At 50.6% G+C, this 20,109-nt stretch overlaps 3 protein-coding genes across 3 annotated transcripts; 2 read left to right on the top strand and 1 right to left on the bottom strand.

Moving 5' to 3' along the window:
* Positions 1-528: 528 nt before the first annotated feature.
* On the bottom strand, positions 529-2,716 carry ERICH4 (glutamate rich 4). The gene is made up of 2 exons (XM_066242918.1): positions 2,497-2,716; positions 529-1,409 (listed from the first exon to the last, which is right to left on the bottom strand). The coding sequence occupies exons 1-2, from the start codon at positions 2,668-2,670 to the stop codon at positions 1,179-1,181; spliced, it is 405 nt and encodes a 134-aa protein (XP_066099015.1). The 5' UTR covers positions 2,671-2,716; the 3' UTR covers positions 529-1,178.
* A 6,789-nt stretch (positions 2,717-9,505) lies between these two features.
* On the top strand, positions 9,506-14,257 carry DMAC2 (distal membrane arm assembly component 2). Its single transcript, XM_066243345.1, has 6 exons — positions 9,506-9,547; positions 10,575-10,771; positions 12,034-12,114; positions 12,861-13,000; positions 13,097-13,259; positions 13,711-14,257. The coding sequence occupies exons 1-6, from the start codon at positions 9,530-9,532 to the stop codon at positions 13,886-13,888; spliced, it is 777 nt and encodes a 258-aa protein (XP_066099442.1). The 5' UTR covers positions 9,506-9,529; the 3' UTR covers positions 13,889-14,257.
* Positions 14,258-18,212: 3,955 nt separating this feature from the next.
* B3GNT8 (UDP-GlcNAc:betaGal beta-1,3-N-acetylglucosaminyltransferase 8) lies at positions 18,213-20,063 on the top strand. The gene has a single exon (XM_066242662.1). It carries the CDS (start codon positions 18,629-18,631, stop codon positions 19,820-19,822), a length of 1,194 nt encoding a protein of 397 aa, XP_066098759.1. The 5' UTR covers positions 18,213-18,628; the 3' UTR covers positions 19,823-20,063.
* Positions 20,064-20,109: the final 46 nt, after the last annotated feature.

Here is a 20,109-nt window from a genome sequence, read left to right as displayed (position 1 = left end):
GAAACACAAAAAGACAAACACTATGTGATCCCACTTATATATGGTTCCTAGAGTAGTCAAATTCAGAGAGACACAAAGCAGAATGGTGGTTGCCAGGGGCTTGAGAACGAGGAGCATGGGGAGCTGTTTAATGGGTACAGTTTTCAGTTTTGCAAGATGAAAAGAGCTCTGGAAATGGATGGTGGTGATGGTTGCACAACGATGTGAATATGCTTAATTAACACTACTGAACTATATACTTAAAAATAGTGAAAATAGCCTGAGCAGGTGGTGGCGCAGTAGATAGAGTGTTGAACTGGGATGCAGAAGGATCCAGGTTCGAGACCCCAAGGTCGCCAGCTTGAGCACGGGCTCATCTGGTTTGAGCAAAAAGCTCATCGGCTTGGACCCAAGGTTGCTGGCTCCAGCAAGTGGTTACTCGGTCTGCTGAAGGCCCGTGGTCAAGGCACATATGAGAAAGCAATCAATGAACAACTAAGAAGTCGCAACGTGCGAGAAACTAATGATTGATGCTTCTCATCTCTCTCCATTCCTGTCTGTCTGTCCCTGTCTATCTCTGCCTCTGTAAAAAAAAAAAAAAAAGTGAAAATAGTTTATTTTAATATGTGTGTTATCATAATAAAAATCTTAAATAAACAGGTATAATCAGTTTTAGTAATATTTTATGTATCATAATATATTAAAAATATTATCATTTCAATATGTAATTAACTTTTAAGATTATTAAAATGTTTTATATTCTTATCATACTAAGCCTTTGAAAATTCAGCATTCAGCATGTATGTTACACTTAAAGTGCACGTCAAGTAGGGGTAGCCAATTTCAAGTGCTCAGCAGCCGCGAGGGGCCAGCGTATGGCCTTGATCTAAAAGCTCATCGGCAAGCATTTCCATTTTGCTTTCAAAGACCCATATCTCCTCTGCAGCAGTGCTACAGCTCATCTGCAAATACACCGACAGTTTTTCGGCTAACTTCCCCCATCATCTTCAGATCCACCCAAAGCTCACAGGCCAATCCCTGAATCTCACTGCAGACATCTGCAGAGAAACACTTGCTCAGGACCATGTGCTGATTCCAAATCAACATTTGCGGGTCGAGCTGACCTGCAAATCACCCCCTTTCTTTGCAGAAAGCTGCATAAAATTTCCTATGCCGATGAGAAACACTCTGGCAGGGCATCAGATAGTTATTTCAAAGTCTGGAATGAGGTGGCCTGAGGCTGGGCAGGAGACCCCCAGGTGTCCTTCCTCTTGCTTCCCCTCCTGCTCTTCATCCTCCTCCTCTTCCTTGAGAATTTCTTCTTCCTCCTCTTCCAAGAAGGCAACCAGCTCCTCCTGCAGCACTGCCATCTCCAGTCCCAGGCTACAGAGCTGGCCCAGCAGCTGGACGTCCACTCTGCGGAGATTCCTCTGCCGGAGGGAAGGGGCAGTCATGCGCATTCCACGCCAGAAAACATGCACCCCCTCCCAACCTGGGTAGGAGTAGGTCCTGGCTCAAGACCTGACAAAGATTCTTTGCTTGACCAAACTTTAGTAAGGCTCCTGAATCTTCTAGGCCAATCTGGGCACCTCCTTATAAAATCTAGTTTTAGCGAGAATTCTCATCCTCCATACCTGAAGGCTCGCCATATCTTATCTAACGAGGTTCCTCGCCCTCCCATTCCTCCCCACTCCCCTGTGATGTCTGACCACCCTGGCCTGCCTTTAGCAGGAATCCTACTGGGCCAGCTTACCCCAAATCCCCGCTTCCCTGTTGTAATTTTCCATTTACTACCCCACCCCCAGATGCTCCTGGCTATAAATTTCCACTTGCCCAGTCTGGATTTGAAGTTGAGCCTGGATTTTTTCTCTACTGCAAAATCTCATCACAGAGGTTCTTATTATACCCTTTACCTTATTACCTGTCACAAATTTTTTTTCTTTAATAGTTGGGCTGAAGCACCTGGGCAGATTCTCACTGTGTCCCTGACTCCTAACTGCCATCCCGCCCCTCACAGTGCCTCCTGATCTCTGACTGTCTGTCTGTCTTTCCCTTTCATTGGTCTCACTGTCCCTACGTGCGTGTGTGTGTGTGTGTATGTACATGTGCGCATGTGTGTCTTAGTCTCTGTCTCTCCTGTTTCCCTCTCTTGTTATCTATCTCTCTCTGTCTCCACCTGTCTCTATGTCTCTCCATATCCCTGTCTCCTTATCTCTATTTCTCTGCATTTGCCTCTCAGATTTAATTTGAGTCTGTCTCTGTTGCTATTCTCAAGCTCTGCTTTCCATCTCTGTCTGTCTTTCTAGATCTGTTTCTATTCTTATCTCACACTCTTTGGGTCTCTCTCTCTCTCTCTCTCTCTCTCTCTCACACACACGCTCTTTCTAGTTCTCCCTCTCCCTCTCAATTTCTGTCTTTCAATCTCTGGCCCTATTTTCATTCATTCATTCATTCATCCATTCATTCATTCTCCCCTCACCCCTGTCCTATCTCTTACCCTCCAAAGCCCTCACTCACCAGCTCCTCCCAGATCCACAGCAGACTCTCCCTGGCACCTTCCGTATCTGACCCTAGGCACATGAGAGTCTGGCCAGCTCTCCTTGAAGGGGGGACACCCGTCAGGGCCCTGGGGGGTAGACCCAGCCCTGGGGGCACCAGTCCAGCCTGTCTCAGCTGTCTCCACAGCTCCATAGTCTCTAAGCAGTGGCTGCCAGCAGCAGGAAGTAGCAAGGTCCAGAGTGAGCCAGCCCTCTGAGGACCTGGGGGGTGGGGAGAGTAAAGGGCAGTGGAAGGGGAGTAGGAGGGTCTGACATGGCATCCCAAAGTCCATTCTCCAGTGAGAATCAGCATTTTTTTCTTTCTAAAATCTAACCACGCCTGACTTGAGGTGGTGCAGTGGATAAAGCATCGACCTGGAATGCTGAGTTTGCCAGTTCAAAACCCTGGGTTTGCCTAGTCAAGGCACATACAAGAAGCAACTACTACAAGTTGATGTTTCCTGCTCCTCCCACCCCTGCTCTTCTCTCTATTCTTTCTAAAAAAATCAATAAATAAAATCTAAAAAGAATTTTGTTTTTAATAAGAGAGAGTGAGAGAGAAACAGAGGGACAAATAGGAAGGGAGAGAGATAAGAAGCATCAACTCATTGTTGCAGCACTTTAGTTATTCATTGATTGCTTTCTCATATGTGCCTTGACAGGAGTAGGGGGGAACTCCAGCTAAGCCAGTGACCCCTTGCTCAAGCCAGCAACCTTGAGCTCAAGCCAGAGACCTTGGGCTTCAAACCAGCGAGCTTTGGGCTCAAGCCAGCAACCATGGGGTCATGTCTATTATCCTATGCTCAAGCCAGCAACCTCATACTCAAGCTGGTAAGCCTGCACTCAAGCCAGTAATCTTGGGGTTTCAAACCTGGGTCCTCAGTGTCCTAGGTCGATGCTCTATCCATTGCATCACTGCCTGGTTAGATAAAAATAAAAAGTGTCTTTTAAAATAAAAATTTTGGGGGGGGAGGGTATTTTTCTGAAGTGAGAAGCGGGGGAGGCAGAGAGACAGACTCCCGTATGTGCCCAACTGAGATCCACCTGGCAAACCCACTAGGGGGCAATGCTCTGCCCATCTGGGGCATTGCTCTGTTGCAACTGGAGCCATTCTAGCACCTGAGGCGAGGCCATGAAGCCATCCTCAGTGCCTGGGGCCAACTTTTGCTCCAATGGAGCCTTGGCTGCAGGAGGGGAAAAAAGAGATAGAGAGAAAGAGAAAGGAAAGAGGAAAGGGTGGAGAAGCAGATGGGTGCTTCTCCTGTGTGCCCTGGCTGGGAATTGAACCCGGGACTTCCACACACCAGGCCAATGCTCTACCACTGAGCAAACAGGCTAGGGCCAAAAATAAAAATCTTTAAAAAAAAAAGTCTAACCTCAACTCTGCTCAAAAGGGTCCAACTCCACCTGACCAGGCAGTGGCACAGTGGATAGAGCATTTCCTGTCAATTAATGCTGTCCTCATCCTATCTAGCCTTCTCCTGGGTTCTTCCCACCACTCATCCTCAACCCCCAGGCCTCCCAACCATTGTGCCAGAGGAGCCAAGAGTGGCTTCCATGATTCGTCAGCTTGGATGCCTCAGTGTCCGTATCACTAGCTTATACTGAACAGCCACTTCTGCTGACTCTAGACTTTCCCAGAGATATTATCACTATCAGCATTGGGCCCTGCCAGGGAAAAGGTTGGAACACACTTTAGACCATGGGTCGGGGACCTATGGCTTGTGAGCCAGATATGGCTCTTTTAAGAGATGGCTGCATCTGGCTCACAGACAAATCTTTTTTTTTTTTTTTTTTTTTGCATTTTTCCGAAGCTGGAAACAGGGAGGCAGTCAGACAGACTCCCGCATGCGCCTGACCAGGATCCACCTGGCACGCCCACCAGGGGGGCGATGCTCTACCCATCTGGGGCGTCGCTCTGTTGCATCCAGAGTCATTCTAGTACTGAGGCAGAGGCCACAGAGCCATCCTCAGTGCCCGGGCCATCTTTGCTCCAATGGAGCCTTGGCTGCGGGAGGGGAAGAGAGAGACAGAGAGGAAGGAGAGGAGGAAGGGTGGAGAAGCAGATGGGCGCTTCTCCTGTGTGCCCTGGCCGGGAATTGAACCCGGGACTCCTGCACACCAGGCCGACGCTCTACCGTTGAGCCAACCAGCCAGGGCCTCAAATCTTTAATAAAAAAAAAATGTTAAAAATATAAAACATTCTCATGTATTACAATCCATTCATTTCCAACCACTCATGTTCATGGTTGCAGGTGGCTAGAGCCAATCACAGCTGTCCTCCGGGACAACACCAAATTTTTATTGGATAATGCATAACGTACACGGGTCATTGTATGGCTCTCATGGAATTATGTTTTAAAATATGTGGCGTTCACGGCTCTCTCAGCCAAAAAGTTTCCCGACCCCTGCTTTAGACCTCCACTCTGCTAGAGCTTCTCTATCAGGCCCATAGTGTTCAAACTCTATTGACATGTCAGTGGCATCTAAGTCCCTGACTCCAGTCCTGACCTCCCTCCTGAGCTTCAGACCCCTGCTCAGCATCTCTTCCTGGATGTCTCAAAGTGAATATGGGAAAAACAGAACTCTCATTCGGGACCTACATTACTGTGTTAGTTTCCTGGTGCTGCTGTAACAAATTACCACAAACTTGGTGGCTTAACACAGCACAAAGTTATTCTCTTACAGTTCAATGAATCAGAAGTCTAAAGTGGCTCACAAGGCTGGGTTCCTCCTGGAGGCTCTAGGGGAGAATGTATTCCTAACCTTACCCATTTTCTAGAAACCACCTGCATCATTCGGCTCACGGCCCCTTCCTTGCAGCACTTCAACCTCTTGCACCTTTCGTCAGACTCTCCTGCCTCTATTTTATAATGCCCTCATGACTACAATGGGCCTACCTCAATTATCCAGGATAATCTCCCCATCTCAAGATTTTTAAAAAGATTTTATTTATTGATTTTAGAGAGAGAAAAGAGAGAAAGGGGGATGGGAAGAGCAGGAAGCATTAACTCATAGTAGTTGCTTCTATATGGGTCTTTTTTTTTTTTTTTTAAGAATACTTTTTTTTTAGAATCTGTTGTGTATTTTATTTCTTTCTTTTTCTTGTGGGAGAGACAGGTAGGGACAGACAGACAGGAAGGGAGAGAGATGAGAAACATCAATTCTTCGTTGCGGTTCCTTAGTTGTTCATTGATTGATCCCTCATATGTGCCCTGACGGGGGTGCTACAGCAGACCGAGTAACCCCTTGCTCGAGCCAGCGACCTTGGGCTCAAGCTGGTGAGCCTTGCTCAAACCAGATGAGCCCGTGCTCAAGCTGGTGACCTCGAGGTCTCGAACCTGGGTCCTCCACATCCCAGTCTAACGCTCTATCCACTGCGCCACCACCGGGTCAGGCTCTATATGGGTCTTAACTGGGCAAGCCCAAGGTTTTGAACCAGTGACTTCAACATTCCAGGTTGATGCTTTATCCACAGCACCACCACAGGTCAGGATCTCCATATCAAGATTTTTAATTTCATTGCATCTCTTGTTTACCAGAGAAAGTAACATATTCACAGGTTCCAGGGATCAGAACATGGATATTTTAAGGTCATTTTCAACCTACCACAGCTGCCCTTCCAAACACCTGCTACTTCCCCAGTTTCCCCATCTCTATGACTGGCATCGCTATCCTTTTAGCTTCTCAAACTGTTGGCTCAACCTTCAAAACAGACTCATAATCTGAGCACATTTTACCATTTCCGTTGCCTCATCCATGCCCATCCCCATTTATCTTGTCACCAGAAAGGGGTTGGGTCTAGAGTAGGTCTGCCTCAGGCCAGCTGGTAGTGTGTGGGTTCTTAACTTCATGCAGGAAAGATTTCACAAGGTGATTTTGAGAGTACGTTTATTACAGCCAGGACAGTGAAATGAAGGAAGGGCTTAGGATAGAAGAAGCAATAGGGCAGAGCCTAGGTGGGCTGTTTGGCTCTCTAAAAATGTTGTAGGAAAGAAGTGGGCCACACCGGGCTGCATGAACTCACTGAAAAGTTCAAGTCACAGTGACAGAAGTGAGCCGAGGTGGGGCTACTTTTAGCTCATTGGAAAGTCAGAGAAAAGAGGGGCCTTGGAGACAGGTTCAGAGGGTAAGCCCAGGATGAGCTGCTGCTGCCCACTGCTCTGCTGGTTGCAAGTCTCATGGAGACCCTTAGTGTAAGAGAAAGAAAAGTAAAGATGCATGCCTAAGGGAGCAAGCCATGGGTGTGCCCTAAGCGCACTGCTGCGCCATTGTCTTGAGGCCTTTCACCTTTCTTTAGCAAGTAGGAGTCCCAGGGGAGGTCTTAGGAAGGGTCTTCACAGAATATTCATTAGCTTTTCAGGTATATCCTTCAATATGTGGATTCACTAAAGTGTGCATATAGAGAGGGGTGAGGGTTATTTTCTAGTTAGTTTCTTTTCTTTTTAGTGAGAGGAAGGAAGGCAGAGGCAGACTCCTGCATGCGCCCCGACCAGGATCCACCTGGAAAGCCCACTAACGAGCGATGCTCTGCCCATCTGGGGTCCTTGCTCCGTTGCAACCAGAGCCATTTTTTAGCGTCTGAGGTGGAGGTCATGGAGCCATCCTCAGCACTCGGGGCCAACTCACTCTAATTGAGCCATGGCTGCAAGAGGAGAGAAAGAGAGAGAAACGAGAGGGGGAGGGGGTGGAGAAGCAGATAGAAACTTCTCCTGTGTGCCCTGACCAGAATCGAACTCGGGACTTCCACACGCTGGGCTGACACTCTACCACTGAGCCAGCCAGCCAGAGCTGTTAGTTTTTAAAGAATGCCATAAAAGCAGAACTAGGACCGAGGCCCGGAACAGTCTGGAATGTGTAAACCATTTGCTCCTAAGTGTCCTTGGTTAGGAAAGATAAAACCTTGTGATGCACTAACTGGCTGTAAATTATTCAAATTGTCTGGCCTTGTTTAATTATTTTGTCTGTTTCCCTTATTCCACTTGTCAAAGAATTTCCTTAGTTTCTTACTATACTGCCTCAATCTCTGGCCTGGATGATTACAGTTGCCTCTTTGCTGCCCTCCTGCTCCACCCTTCCCTTCTGGGTTTTTTGTTTTGTTTTGTTTGTGTTTGTTTTTTTTTACAGAGACAGAGAGAAAGTCAGAGAGAGGGATAGATAGGGACAGACAGACAGGAACGGAGAGAGATGAGAAGCATCAATCATCAGTTTTTCGTTGCGACACCTTAGTTGTTCATTGATTGCTTTCTCATATGTGCCTTGACCGCGGGCCTTCAGCAGACCAAGTGACCTCTTGCTCGAGCCACCGACCTTGGGTCCAAGCTGGTGGGCTTTGCTCAAACCAGAGAAGCCCGTGCTCAAGCTTGAGACTTCGGGGTCGTGAACCTGGGTCCTCCACATCCCAGTCCAACACTCTATCCACTGTGCCACCGCCTGGTCAAGCTCCACCTTTCCCTTCTAAAATCTGTTTTCAACCTGGCAGAAATGACCTTTACAAAATGTAAATCAGATGGCACTGTCCTGTGAATGGAATAAAATCCTACCAGGCCTGTGCAGTCAGCTCCCTGCCCACCTCTCTGACCTAGTCTTCTACCTCTCTATTAAATGGTCCCCACCTCTGGGCCTTTGCATTGGCTGTTAGTTCTGCCTGGCACACTGCTGTGTCTTTCTTATCCTCCACTTAATGTCACTTCTTCAGAGAGGCTTTTGTCTATGACTCTATACTACTGTCACTGACTTCTTTTTGTTCTTTTAAAGAGTTTATTTATTCATTTTAGAAAGGAGAAAGAGAGAGAAGGGAGGAGGAGCAGGAACCATCATCAACTCTCATATGTGCCTTGGCCAGGCAAGCCCAGGATTTTGAACTGGCAACCTCAGCATTTCCAGGTCAATGCATTATCCACTGTGCCACTCCTGGTCAGGCAAGACTTGTTTTTGTTTGTCTCTTATCAAATACTATCTGAAATTATCTTGCTTATTCATTTATTTCTTATCCATCATCCCCTTGACTGGAATGTTGACTCCCTGAGAGAGGGGCTGGGTCTGTCCTGTTCTCTATTGTAATAGCACCCAGAGCAGTGCCTGCCCCACGGTATTTACTCAGTAAATATTTGTGGAATGAATGAATGAATAAGTCTATACATAAGACTTCACATTGCACCTTCATCTTATTTCTAGCCTTGAACTCTCCAAACTCAAATCACAAACACATCACAATACTAACCTTGAGATCTCACCTCCATCTCTCACCTTGCTACCACTCAATCTTTTTTCTTTCCGACTCTGGTTTAAAAGAATGCCGACTATCTGTTTAGGCACATCATCCTTATTGTAAGGAGATAAGGAGTGACAGCTGGAGAACAGAGAAGCTCAGGGGAACTGGGACTGCAGTCAGAGGAAAGGAAGGTACTCTAAGAGGAAGGGCTACTCATCCTCTCCTAGGAAAAGGCTAGAGTCCCATTATAAGGCCTACAGAGGCCCTGGCCGGTTGGCTCAGTGGTAGAGCCTCGGCCTGGCGTGCAGGAGTCCCAGGTTCCATTCCCGGCCAGGGCACACAGGAGAAGCGCCCATCTGCTTCTCCACACCTCCCCCTCTCCTTCCTCTCTGTCTCTCTCTTCCCCTCCCGCAGCAGCCGAGGCTCCATTGGAGCAAAGTTTGCCCCGGCGCTGGGGATGGCTCTGTGGCCTCTGCCCTAGGTGCTAGAGTGGCTCTGGTCGCAACAGAGCGACGCCCCAGATGGGCTGAGCCTTGCCCCCTGGCGGGCGTGCTGGATGGATCCCGGTTGGGCGCATGCGGGAGTCTGTCTGCCTCCCGGTTTCTGGCTTCGGAAAAATACAAAATAAAAAAAGAAAGGCCTACAGAAAGGGCGCTCAGAGCAAGCCCTAAACCCGAGTAAAAAGTGCGTACGCCTTTAAGAGAAGGGTGGGGCCATAAAAAAAAAAGATGTCAAACACAGAGCCAGGTGGTTGGGATAAGAAAGGAACGGCCCCTTCCGGCTACGTAACCCCAACAAGATGGCGGCACGCAGGGCGGTAGGTGACCCTACTTCCTAGAATCCCTACACTGAAGTCTGTCTGCTGCCTCTGCCTTCAGGACCTCTGTCGGCGCCCAGGGAGGAAGAAGCGTGGGGCCGCAGGAGGCCTGTCCGGCCAGGCTTGGCGCTGCACCGCCGGGAAGGATGCGTGCGGGTTGCAGGCTGCTGAGGAGCTTCAGAGAGGAAGAGGGGGCGGGAATTTGGTGAAGAAAGACCAATGAGAAAGGGGCACCGAGCCAATCGGAGGGATGGATAGGACTGCAAACTAAGGAAGCAATGGGCTAGCGAGGGTGGGGCCTGTAAGGGAAAGAGGGCTTGGTAGGGTTTAGCAGAGGCCAAGGGTAGGAAACCCAAGGTCGCAGGTGAGGGAAACTCGTGATGGGAAACCAAAGGGATGATGGGGCGAGGACCAAGAGGTAACTTTGAGAGTTCTAAGGAAAGAACCTGGGGGAATTTAAGAGGAGAGCCTGCAGTATTCGTGAAATTTAGAAAGAATTGGGTAAAATCAGGAATAAATTTGGATAAAGTTATTGAGAGAATTTGGGGAAAACAGAAGAATTTGGTTAAAGCAAAAAGAGAAATTAGGCTAAGAGAAGACTGAGAAGTTGAAGAGTTTGAGGGCTTTAGAGATAAGGGTGGTTTGGAAAGAAATTGAGATATTTTGGGGGAAAATAGGTTATTCAGAAAGACAAGGGAGAATTGGGTAAAATTAAGAGTAGAATTTGTAGGAAATTAAAAGGTTTTTGAGAGAAAATAAACATTTGGGGGGAAATGGGAGAATTTGGGAAAACCAAGAATGTTTGGCTAAATTAAAGAGAATTTAGGGTTAAGAAGAAGAACTTGGGGAAAACATGGAGGGAAAGTTGGGAATCCCAAATGCAGAATTTGGAAGCTCTGAAAGGAGAATTGAGTGAATCAGAAAGCATTGGGGGGAGGGGAGGGTGTTCATGGACCAAAAACGGAACAGCGAGATCCAGCTGTCTCACAGGCTCTCTAGGCTCAGCCTCTCCCCTTTTCCTCCCCAGTTCCTGCACCGGGTGGCCTTGGTATGGAATGGGGGTACCAGGTGCACCAGTGGTCTGAGCAGAGCAGTGGCCCCAGAGGGCAGTCAGAGGAAGGGGAAGACGCTCCTCCAGTTCTTGGCTGACCGCTTCTATGACGTTGAGGCTCTGAGGGAGTACCTGTTCCAAAAGCAGGTGTCAAAGGTTCACCAGGAAAATCGGTGAGAAACCCTGGCCTGCAAAACCCTGCTGCTCTGGCCTCACTGACCAGAACCCAGATCCTGCCCTTGCCACTTCCAGGTAGCCCTGTGGACCAGGCGGTGGTGCAGTGGCTAGAGTGTCAGACTGGGATGCAGAGGACCCAGGTTTGAGACCCCGAGGTCGCCAGCTTGAGCACAGGCTCACCAGCTTGAGCGTGGGATCATAGACAGGTAGCCCTGTGGCTTCCAGTACTAGCCATGCTGACCTGCATCTTCATCTCTGGCTCATACTCTTCCCAAGGACTCCAGTTTATATAGGCAGCTTGCTGCCCACCATATCTTCTTGGTCTAGCTGGCACCTCAAACCTATCATGGCTAACGGCAAACCCTTGATTTCCCCCTAAAAATTCTTCTCACCCTCTAGCCTTCCCCATCCCAATAAATAGCACCACTACCCACCTAGGTGTTCAGGCCAAATTTTAAGGAGTCATCCCTGATACCTCTGTTTGCTTCTCTGCGTTCTACACCCAGTCCATCAATAAAATACTGAAATATCCCAAATTTGACCAATTCTCACTTCCTTCACTATTTGTAGCTGGGTGTGAGCCCCTTTATTTTACGGTTGCATTACTGCAGTAATCTAACAGGTCACATTTACTCCCTACATTCTATTAATAGGCTACAAAGCAGCCACAGGACTTTTAAGAACGTAAAATAGATAACATTACCACTTGGCTTGAAACTAGAATAAAAGCCAAACTCCAAAGCCTAAAGCCTGGTACCTACTGAGCTTTGAGATATCTGTCAGGGACTCCCCTCACCCCTGCCAACATGGCATCTTTACTGCTGTTTGTTCAGCCATGCTAATTTGAGCCTCAGCCTTGCAGTAGCAGTTCCGTTGGCCTGGCAGGCTCCTGTCTTAACCTCTGCATTCCTTCCCACCACTCAGATCTCTGCACAAGTGTCTCCAACAAGCATTTCTTATGAGCCAAATTAAATTAGCCTCTTCCATCCCCACCCCGGACTCAAAGCAGTCCTACAATCCTTGTGTTTTTATTTTCATCCTGAAATTCAGACTCTTCAGTTCGCTCTTATTTCTGGTTTGTTGTTTTTTTCTGTCAAGTAACTTCACCAGTGCCCAGCATTTTTTAAGCACTCAATAAATATGTGCAATCTGACTGTCAGTCCTGATGCTGTGAGCTCTGACCCTCTTGGCAGCACCTGGGCATGGTGAGGGGCGCAGTGCTTCCCAGGCCTTACCCTCACTACTGTTCTCTTGGCAGATCCTTCACCCTCATCAAGGAGCGATACGGCCCATACATCGCAGGTGCCTATTTCGTCCTGAAGCAGGGAGGCGCAGTCAAGTACGATGGCAAAGGTGTCAAAACGGGGTTGGGGGAGGCCACAGGGTATTGAAGCCTTGAGCTCTTGAGTCAGGCAGGCTTCCCTGTGAGTCCTCAGGTGTTTCCCTACTGGCTGTGTGGCTTGGGGCTTGGGCCCGAGCTTCAGTTTTGTCATCTGTAGAATGGAATGGTAGTTGTATCTAACCTGCAAATGCATTTTGCAAAGTCAACACTTGTAAGAAGGGCTGGCTCGGCACATGTGCTCAATAAAGACTAATTTCTTTTCTTTCCTCCCGCCCCCTTTCCTCCTCCAGTCTTTGGGGGTTTTCCCCCCTTTTTTCTTTTTTTACTTTTTTTTTATTTTTTACTTTTTTCTTTTTGAAAAGCACAATTCATATAGACTTCATCTACCTCTTATCTTTGCTCTAATGAAAATTTTTACTTGGTTTGAGCACTTCCTCTAGCACCTTGCTTAGAAATGGTATAAGTCTGAAAATGTCTCAACTTTTGCCCATCTACAGATTGTGTTATAGCTCTTTCCTCTTATGTTACCAGTAATGTCTCCAGCCCTCAGCTTCTAGGTACATAAAAGTGGCCAAACACTCCATCTTTGATGGAATTGTCAGGGGATCCATGACACCAGGCATGTCCACCCCTTAGAACAAGTGCAGAGTACCGTCACTGTATTATACGGGGCTGGGGAGTGGTCTCAAGAGCCTGGAGGCTTGGGGACAGTCAGGGCACCCACACTTCCTCTGTCTTTCCAGGTTCCAGGGCAAGGAGGAGTGGATTCGGTCCAAAGGGCACGGCCACTTCTTTCTCCAGTTGTTGAGTTTCCAGGCAGTACCTGTAGAGGCCGTGGATGCCAGTGACTGTGCCATCAACTATGAAGGCCTGGACAACCTCTGTGAGTGGGGTGGGTGGGGAAGAGGTGGGAAAGACTTCCTTTGCGTGGTGGATTCCATAAGGGCCCTGGGTACCATCTGCCCTCTCCCCCCTACAGTGGCCCTGAAGGAGCTACAGTCCCTGTCGCTGCAGCGCTGTCCCCATGTGGATGACTGGTGTCTCAGCCGCCTCCACCAGCTGGCCAACTCATTGCAGGAGCTCTCGCTGGCAGGTTGCCCCCGAATCTCTGAACGGGGCCTTGCCTGCCTCCACCACCTCCAGTGAGCCCTCAGCTCAGCCTCAGCCCCGAACTAGGGCAAGGGCTCCCACCGAGCCTACATATGGGAAAACGGGGAGGGGCGGTGTCATGCAGTTCCCCGTCTGCCTCTGGAACAAACCTGGAGTGCTTGCAGTGGGTAAACACAGATGAGGCGTAGCAGTGAGTCTCTGGGGAATTAAAAGACTCCTAGTTTTTCTTCCTTTTCACCGTGGTATTTACATTGTCACAAAAACCTAGGAGCTAGAGGTGTCTATTTGAAGTTAGCATGGTAGATTTCACAGACTTGGGCAGCTCTGACATTTTCTAGACAGTTAAAGATTTTTATTTTAGCCTGACCAGTGATGGCATATTTTAAGAAGCTAGGGGTTGAAGGAGGGCTGCTGCACCTCCCTCCATATACTCAAATAGCTGCTGTCCTTATGTGGGCCTCCCCCCTTCTTGCTTCCTCTCAGGAACCTCCGCAGGCTGGACATCTCAGACCTCCCTGCTGTATCCAACCCGGGCCTCACTCAGATCTTGGTGGAGGAGATGCTGCCCAACTGCGAGGTTCTGGGGGCTGAGTGGGCCCAGGGCCTGAAATCGGGACTGGAGGAGCAGTCTCGGGGCACAGCCAGCCCCAGCTGTGCCTAGGCTACGGTCCCCTCCCCATCCAGCTGGACCTCAGCCGGGCTGTGTTGAGTGTCTGACAGTTCTCTGTACTTCCGGCTTCCAGTTGGGCTCCCTCATCATAGGGGTTGGCAGGTGGCCCCTACCTCAGGGGTGCCCTGGCTGGCTGGACCCTGGGCTGAAGGCCACAGCTCCTGTTGTCTTGTCAGGAGGCCTTTCCCACACACTTCTTTTAGTTCCAGGAACCTTCTGCCCCTTCAGGCCTGGGGCTCATAAGGACTCCCAGCTACAAGTAGCCCCACGGAGCTGCATTCTCCCTCATGACCTCACCTTGCCCACTACTGTGTCAAAATCTGTTCTCTAAAAAAAAAAAAAAAAAAATGAGAAAGAGAAAACTGTTCTCAAATTATCTCCATTTATGTGTGGTACTGTTTCCTGCCAGGACCCTACAGATATAGGAGGTACTGCTGGCTATTCCCCATGGGACTAGTCAGCTCACTGCAGGATACAGCACCCCTGGCCCGCACTTACTAGATACCAATAGCACCCCAACTCCTGTGGTGGTCCAGCTTATTGATTTGACTCACTCCAAATCCAGCTTTTTGTCTGCATTGCGAAAACTGGTCTGGGCCTTTGAAATATTTTTCCTTTGCTAACGGGCATAAGCTTTGTCAAGTAGAGGGCGCTCGAGAGACCTTGCAGGAGGCAAAGCTTTTGCTTCCCGGTTCCTGTTCAGGTGTGCTTGCTCTGCTGGGTCCTGCTGGGCATGGTCAGCAGCCTCCTCTGGCACCCCACCCCACCCCCACCCCAGCTGTTGCCTAGAGGGGTGCCTCCACTGAGGCACCTCCCTGTGGATGACTCGACCATGCCCCAAGTGATTTCCAGTAAATTCCAAGGCACCTTACCAATGAATCCCTCATCACTTCAATTTGCTGTTGAAGTCAATCATTTTTTTTAGATTTATTTATTGATTTTAGAGAGGAGAGGAGTGGGGGGAGGATCAGGAAGCATCAATTTGTAGTAATTGCTTCTCATATTTGTGTTGACCGGGCAAGCCTGGGGTTTCGAACCTGTCACCTTAGCATCAGAGGGTGACGCTTTAGCCACTGTGCCACCACAGGTCAGGCCAATAATTCTTTATATTAAACTTTCCCTATTCAAATTACTGGGGTTTCTTTTTCTCTCCTGACTGGATGCAAACTGATACAGCATTGGTATCCAGAGTATTCCAGGAGGTAGGCTCAGAGATGGGACTTGGGGTCTGACCAGGCGGTGGCACAGTGGATAGAGCATCGGACTGGGATGGAGAGGACCCAGGTTCAAGACCCTGAGGTCGCCAGCTTGAGCGCGGGCTCATCTGGCTTGAGCAAAAAACTCACCAGTTTGGACCCAAGGTTGCTGGCTCGAGCAAGGGGTTACTCGGTCGGCTGAAGGCCCACAGTCAAGGCACATATGAGAAAGCAATCAATGAACAACTAAGGTGTTGCAATGAAAAAAACTGATGACTGATGCTTCTCATCTCTCTCCGTTCCTGTCTGTCCCTATCTATCCCTCTCTCTGACTCTCTGTCCCTGTAAAAAAAAAAAAAAAAAAGAGGGGACTTGGGGGCAGAGGTGCCAAAAGACATGGCAGAGAGTGGCATCACAATCAGGCCATCACGAGGCTTACTGTGAAGAGGTGCCAGCTGAAGCATGTGCCTAGGAGCGCCCCCCCCCCACTGCAGCCCTTAACTGTTGTGGTGGTACTGACCATTCTAAAGATAGCCACACTGGACAGATCCTTTGCTGTGCCCCAGAATGCTTACAGATAAACAAGAACAAGCTCAGATCTGTTACCTGAGTTCAAGTTATGGTCTGAGAAGTGGAGCACTTCTGTGACAGCTCCCAAATGTTCTTGTAGCCACACGGCCGATAGTACTGAAAATATGACATGGTATTTAACATTGCAGGTTGATGATGGTTGAATTCCCAGTCCCATGTGAAAGTGAGGGCACTGACAAACAGCAAGATCCTGAAATTTGGAATGGGGTCGTCTGGTTGGACCCAGAGGAAGAAAACACAATCTTAAACCCCCATGTCACTCTGAGTCTCCTTAGGGTGTCCGAGGAGACCACCAGCCTTCTGTGTTTGAAAACCCCGTGTTTGAAATCTGATAGAATAGATGCCTTGAGAGTCTAGAGTCCCACAAGCACCCCTGCTGTCACTAGACCCATAAATATATACATGGGGTCAAAGCTCAGCATGCCACAGAAGACATGCTCAGTATGACCTAGGAAACAACAGCTTGAATGCAAAAAATTGCAAGACTTCTGAATATATGTATAATCAGAAATCAGGAACACATGCAGGAATGGGTTCTGAGGGTGTGAGACCAGTGAGGGTGGATATAAACTGGATCAGTACAAGTTCACTGATGCAGCGTGCTTACTAGAGATTCTGGATTTAATGGGTTAGCTTGTGCAGCTGGAGGTAGTTCTAACAGCTTTCTTATTTGGGTGACTTGGACTCAACAGTGGCCTTCACTTAGTGAGGCAAGAAGCCAAAAGGGAGCCCAAACTGTGGTGGCGCAGTGAAGAAAGCGAGGACCTGGAATGTTGATGTCACTGGTCCGAAACCCTGGGCTCACCGAGTCAAGGCACATACAAGAAGCCACTACTACAAATTGATGCTTCCTGCTCCTCCCCCATCCCCTTTCTCCTCTCTCTAATAAGTCAATAAGTAAAATATTTTTAAAAAGAAGAGGCCAGAAGGGATCCAAAAGCTTAGGGAGACAAGGATGTTGGATTGGGTTGACCATGGTCAACCTGCACATCAATCCCCCCAACTCTGTTCCACAAGAAGGCACCTCGTGAATCATTGATACTCAACTTTTCCTGTTCCCATTGCTGTGTGCTGGCCCCAGACTGATGCACACAGCAGCCAACATTGTACCCTCCCCGATTTCCCTGCGGAGAGCTTCTGCACCCCCTGGAAGTAGCTAGCTGAGCCAGGCGTGATTGCTGAGGAGGCCGTGAACCCCTACCAGGGTGCTGAAGTCCCTGGACCCAGCCCCTGGCTGTCATTTCTCACTCTAGATTTTATTCCATTAATATTCCCCACTTCCTCTGCACTGTCTTCCAGCTGATCCCATGGGCTCCATTATTCAAATTCAGGGGGAGGAAATCAGCGTTGGCCAGATAAACTGCTGCTGCTAACAGACAGGGTCCCTGAAACAGTCCTCCCCAAACCCGAGTACAGTGTAGATGTGAAGACCCAGGTTCCAGGTCTGGGATGAGGAGGCCCCACCTCCCCAGACTGCTGACGCAGCCCCGACAGCAGAAGCCTCTGGAGGGCGCCTGTGTAAACACAAGCAGACACCCTCTCCTGTCCCTGGGGGCCGGGTGTGAGTGTTCTTGAGTCCCTGTGCAGCTGTGCGAGACGCTGCAGTGGAGGCCAGGTAGGAACAGGTTCCCATCCTGCTGGTCATGCAGCCGGGCTGCAAAGGGGATAGGGGTGTAGGGTTGGCTCAGCCGCCTGAAGGCTCCCTATGCTCCCAACCCTCTAATACCCTCTCTGGCTCCTCGTGGCTGCCCCATCTTTCATCTGGTCCTCTCCGCTCCTCCCTGGCTCCCTTCCCCACCTCTCCCTAGCTGTGTCTCTCTGCTCACAGACTCCCTCTTCTGACCTCCTTCAAGTCCCTCCATCTACCTCTCTAAAATCTTTCCCTCTATCCTCCCCCATGGGGGCTTCTGGCTGTCTCCATTTCTCTCCCCCTCATCCTGTCTCTCCCTGCAGAGCTCTCCTCTTTGCATCCCTGAGTCTCCACCTCCTGTCTCTCCTCCCTACCCACCCCTGAGTCTCCATCTCCTGTCTCTCACAGCCCCCTGCCTCATCCCACCATGACTCTGGGCAGCACCACCACCCGTCTCTGGCAAGCTGACCCAACCCCTCTCACCACGTTCTCCTCCACCGCCCCTCCTCCTGTGACCAGGAGCCAGCACCTCACCATCTGCCTTTGCCACTTTGGGACTGGGCCATTCCAACACTATCCAGCCTGGGGTCAGGCCTGGCTCAGTCTCACTCTCCCACACTCTCCCAGTTCCCTGCTTATCCTTCCCCAGGCCTCGCCAGGTGCCCTGTCTCTGCAACCAACCCTGCACCTTTTCCTGTCTCACCAGAAAACCAGCCCCGACATGCTAGAACCCCATCCCTCGGGTCGGCCTCCTGCCCTGTCCTCTTCCCCACCTCCCTCACCCAGCCCTGGCCCCTCCCAGCCCTTGGGGCCCTCCCAGCGCCATCTCCCCTCCCTGCCCCGCCCCTCTGGCTGGGCTGGGCTGGGCTGGGCTGGGCTGAGCTGAAGAACAAGGACACAGCCATAGCAGAGCCAGGGCTGAAGGGAGGGAACTGGGAGGACCTGATTGGAGGCCTGGGCACCGGAGCTGGACCCAAAGGTAAAGAGGAGAGCAGATCTTGGCTCCCCAGTCTCTAAGGTGGGGACAGTTGAGGTGAAGTAGACTGGGTTTTTCTGACACTGGAAGGAGCTGCCCCAGTGATTCTGATTCCTAGTGAGGCAGATGAATGGGGGAGTGGGGAACAGGCTGGGGAAGGTTTTGGGCTGAGTGGAAAAAGCAGGTGTTGGAATGGGATTGGAGCGATTCCAGGTTCAGAAATAGGGAAGAATTGGGTCTTTTGCTGGGAGCCAGTTTAGGGTCTGGACTAAGAGGCCATTACAGGGGTAGTGGGAACAGTGAAGGCCTCTGGCCCTGTGCAGCTCCGCGGGCTTATCATGCGCTGTCCCAAATGCCTTCTCTGCCTGTCAGCACTGCTCACACTCTTGGGCCTCAAAGTGTACATCGAGTGGACATCCGAGTCTTGGCTGACCAAGGCCCACCTGGGCCCCCAGGGCACCCTTCCAGGCTCCACACCAGCCAGTCCGGAGCCCACCCTGCCAGCTAACCTCTCAGCCCGGCTGGGCCAGACTGGGCCACTGCCCTTGGCTTGCTGGAACCAGCAGCAGTGGCGGCTGGGGGCCCTGCCAAGTGGGAACAGCACTGGGACCGGGGGCTGCTGGGCTTGGGGAGCTGCCGCTGCCGCTGAGATCCCCGACTTCACCTCCTACCCTGAGGACCTCCGCCGCTTCTTGCTGTCAGCAGCCTGCCGGAGCTTCCCTCAGTGGCTGCCTAGAGGTGGCAGTGGCCAAGTGCCCAGCTGTGGGGAAACTGACATCCCCTACCTGCTGTTGGCTGTTAAGTCAGAACCAGGGCACTTTGCTGAACGACAAGCCGTGAGGGAGACCTGGGGTGGTCCCGCTCCTGGAATCCGGCTGCTCTTCCTGCTGGGGTCCCCAGTGGGTGAGGGGGGCCCTGACCTAGGCCCTCTAGTGGCCTGGGAGAGCCACCGCTACAGTGACCTGCTGCTCTGGGACTTCTTTGATGTTCCTTTCAACGAGACACTCAAAGACCTACTGCTGCTGTCCTGGCTGGGCCAGCACTGCCCCGGCGTGAGCTTCGTCCTCCACGCTCAGGATGACGCCTTTGTGCGCACTCCTGCCCTGGTGGATTACCTGCAGACTCTGCCACCCAGCTGGGCCCGGGGCCTCTACCTGGGAGAGGTCTTTTCCCAGGCCAAGCCCCTCCGGAAGCCCGGGGGACCTTTCTATGTGCCCGGATCCTTCTTTGAAGGTGACTACCCAGCCTATGCCAGTGGGGGTGGCTACATCATCGCTGGGCGCCTGGTACCCTGGCTGTTGCGGGCGGCGGCCCGTGTGGCACCATTCCCCTTCAATGATGTCTACATTGGCCTGTGCTTCCGTGCCCTGGGCCTAGCGCCCAGGGCCCACAAAGGCTTCCTCACAGCCTGGCCAGCAGACCGCAGGGCTGATCCCTGCACTCTCCGTGACCTGCTGCTGGTGCGGCCCCTCAAACCCCAGGATAGCATTTGGCTCTGGAGACACCTGCAGGACCCTCAGCTCCACTGCTGAGCCTCAGTGGAATCGCGAGGGGAGGGCTGACCAGGCCTGGGTCCTGGGCAAGGCCTCGGTGCCTGCCCCTTGCCTGTCCCTTGCTCAGCCCCTCCTAGGCCTTGGTGTGAGGGAGGAGGTCCTGGAATCATGGCTGCTTAAGCCCCGCCTGGGCTGGCCCAGGGTACGGGATGGGGCAGCAGGAAGCAGAGGACTATTTTGTCTTTTTGTTTTTGAAAAATATGCATTCCACAGTCTGAGGCCTGGAGTTGTCTTTGCGTCTATGGGATCCCAGAGAAGTTTGTAAG

This window comes from Saccopteryx bilineata, chromosome 9, assembly GCF_036850765.1.
Source record: "Saccopteryx bilineata isolate mSacBil1 chromosome 9, mSacBil1_pri_phased_curated, whole genome shotgun sequence".
NCBI classification, from domain to species: Eukaryota; Metazoa; Chordata; class Mammalia; order Chiroptera; family Emballonuridae; genus Saccopteryx; species Saccopteryx bilineata.
The sequence above is the reverse complement of the archived record's forward strand: the minus strand, read 5'-3'. Positions and strand labels throughout refer to the sequence as shown.

Coding starts and splice junctions, on each gene's coding strand:
- ERICH4 (XM_066242918.1), bottom strand. CDS start 2,670: ATGGAGCTGTGGAGACAGCTGAGACAGGCTGGACTGGTGCCCCCAGGG. Junction 1,410..2,496: donor TGTGGATCTGGGAGGAGCTG/GTGAGTGAGGGC, acceptor TCCCTCCGGCAG/AGGAATCTCCGCAGAGTGGA.
- DMAC2 (XM_066243345.1), top strand. Junction 10,772..12,033: donor AAGGTTCACCAGGAAAATCG/GTGAGAAACCCT, acceptor TTCTCTTGGCAG/ATCCTTCACCCTCATCAAGG. Junction 13,001..13,096: donor TGAAGGCCTGGACAACCTCT/GTGAGTGGGGTG, acceptor TCCCCCCTACAG/TGGCCCTGAAGGAGCTACAG.
- B3GNT8 (XM_066242662.1), top strand. CDS start 18,629: ATGCGCTGTCCCAAATGCCTTCTCTGCCTGTCAGCACTGCTCACACTC.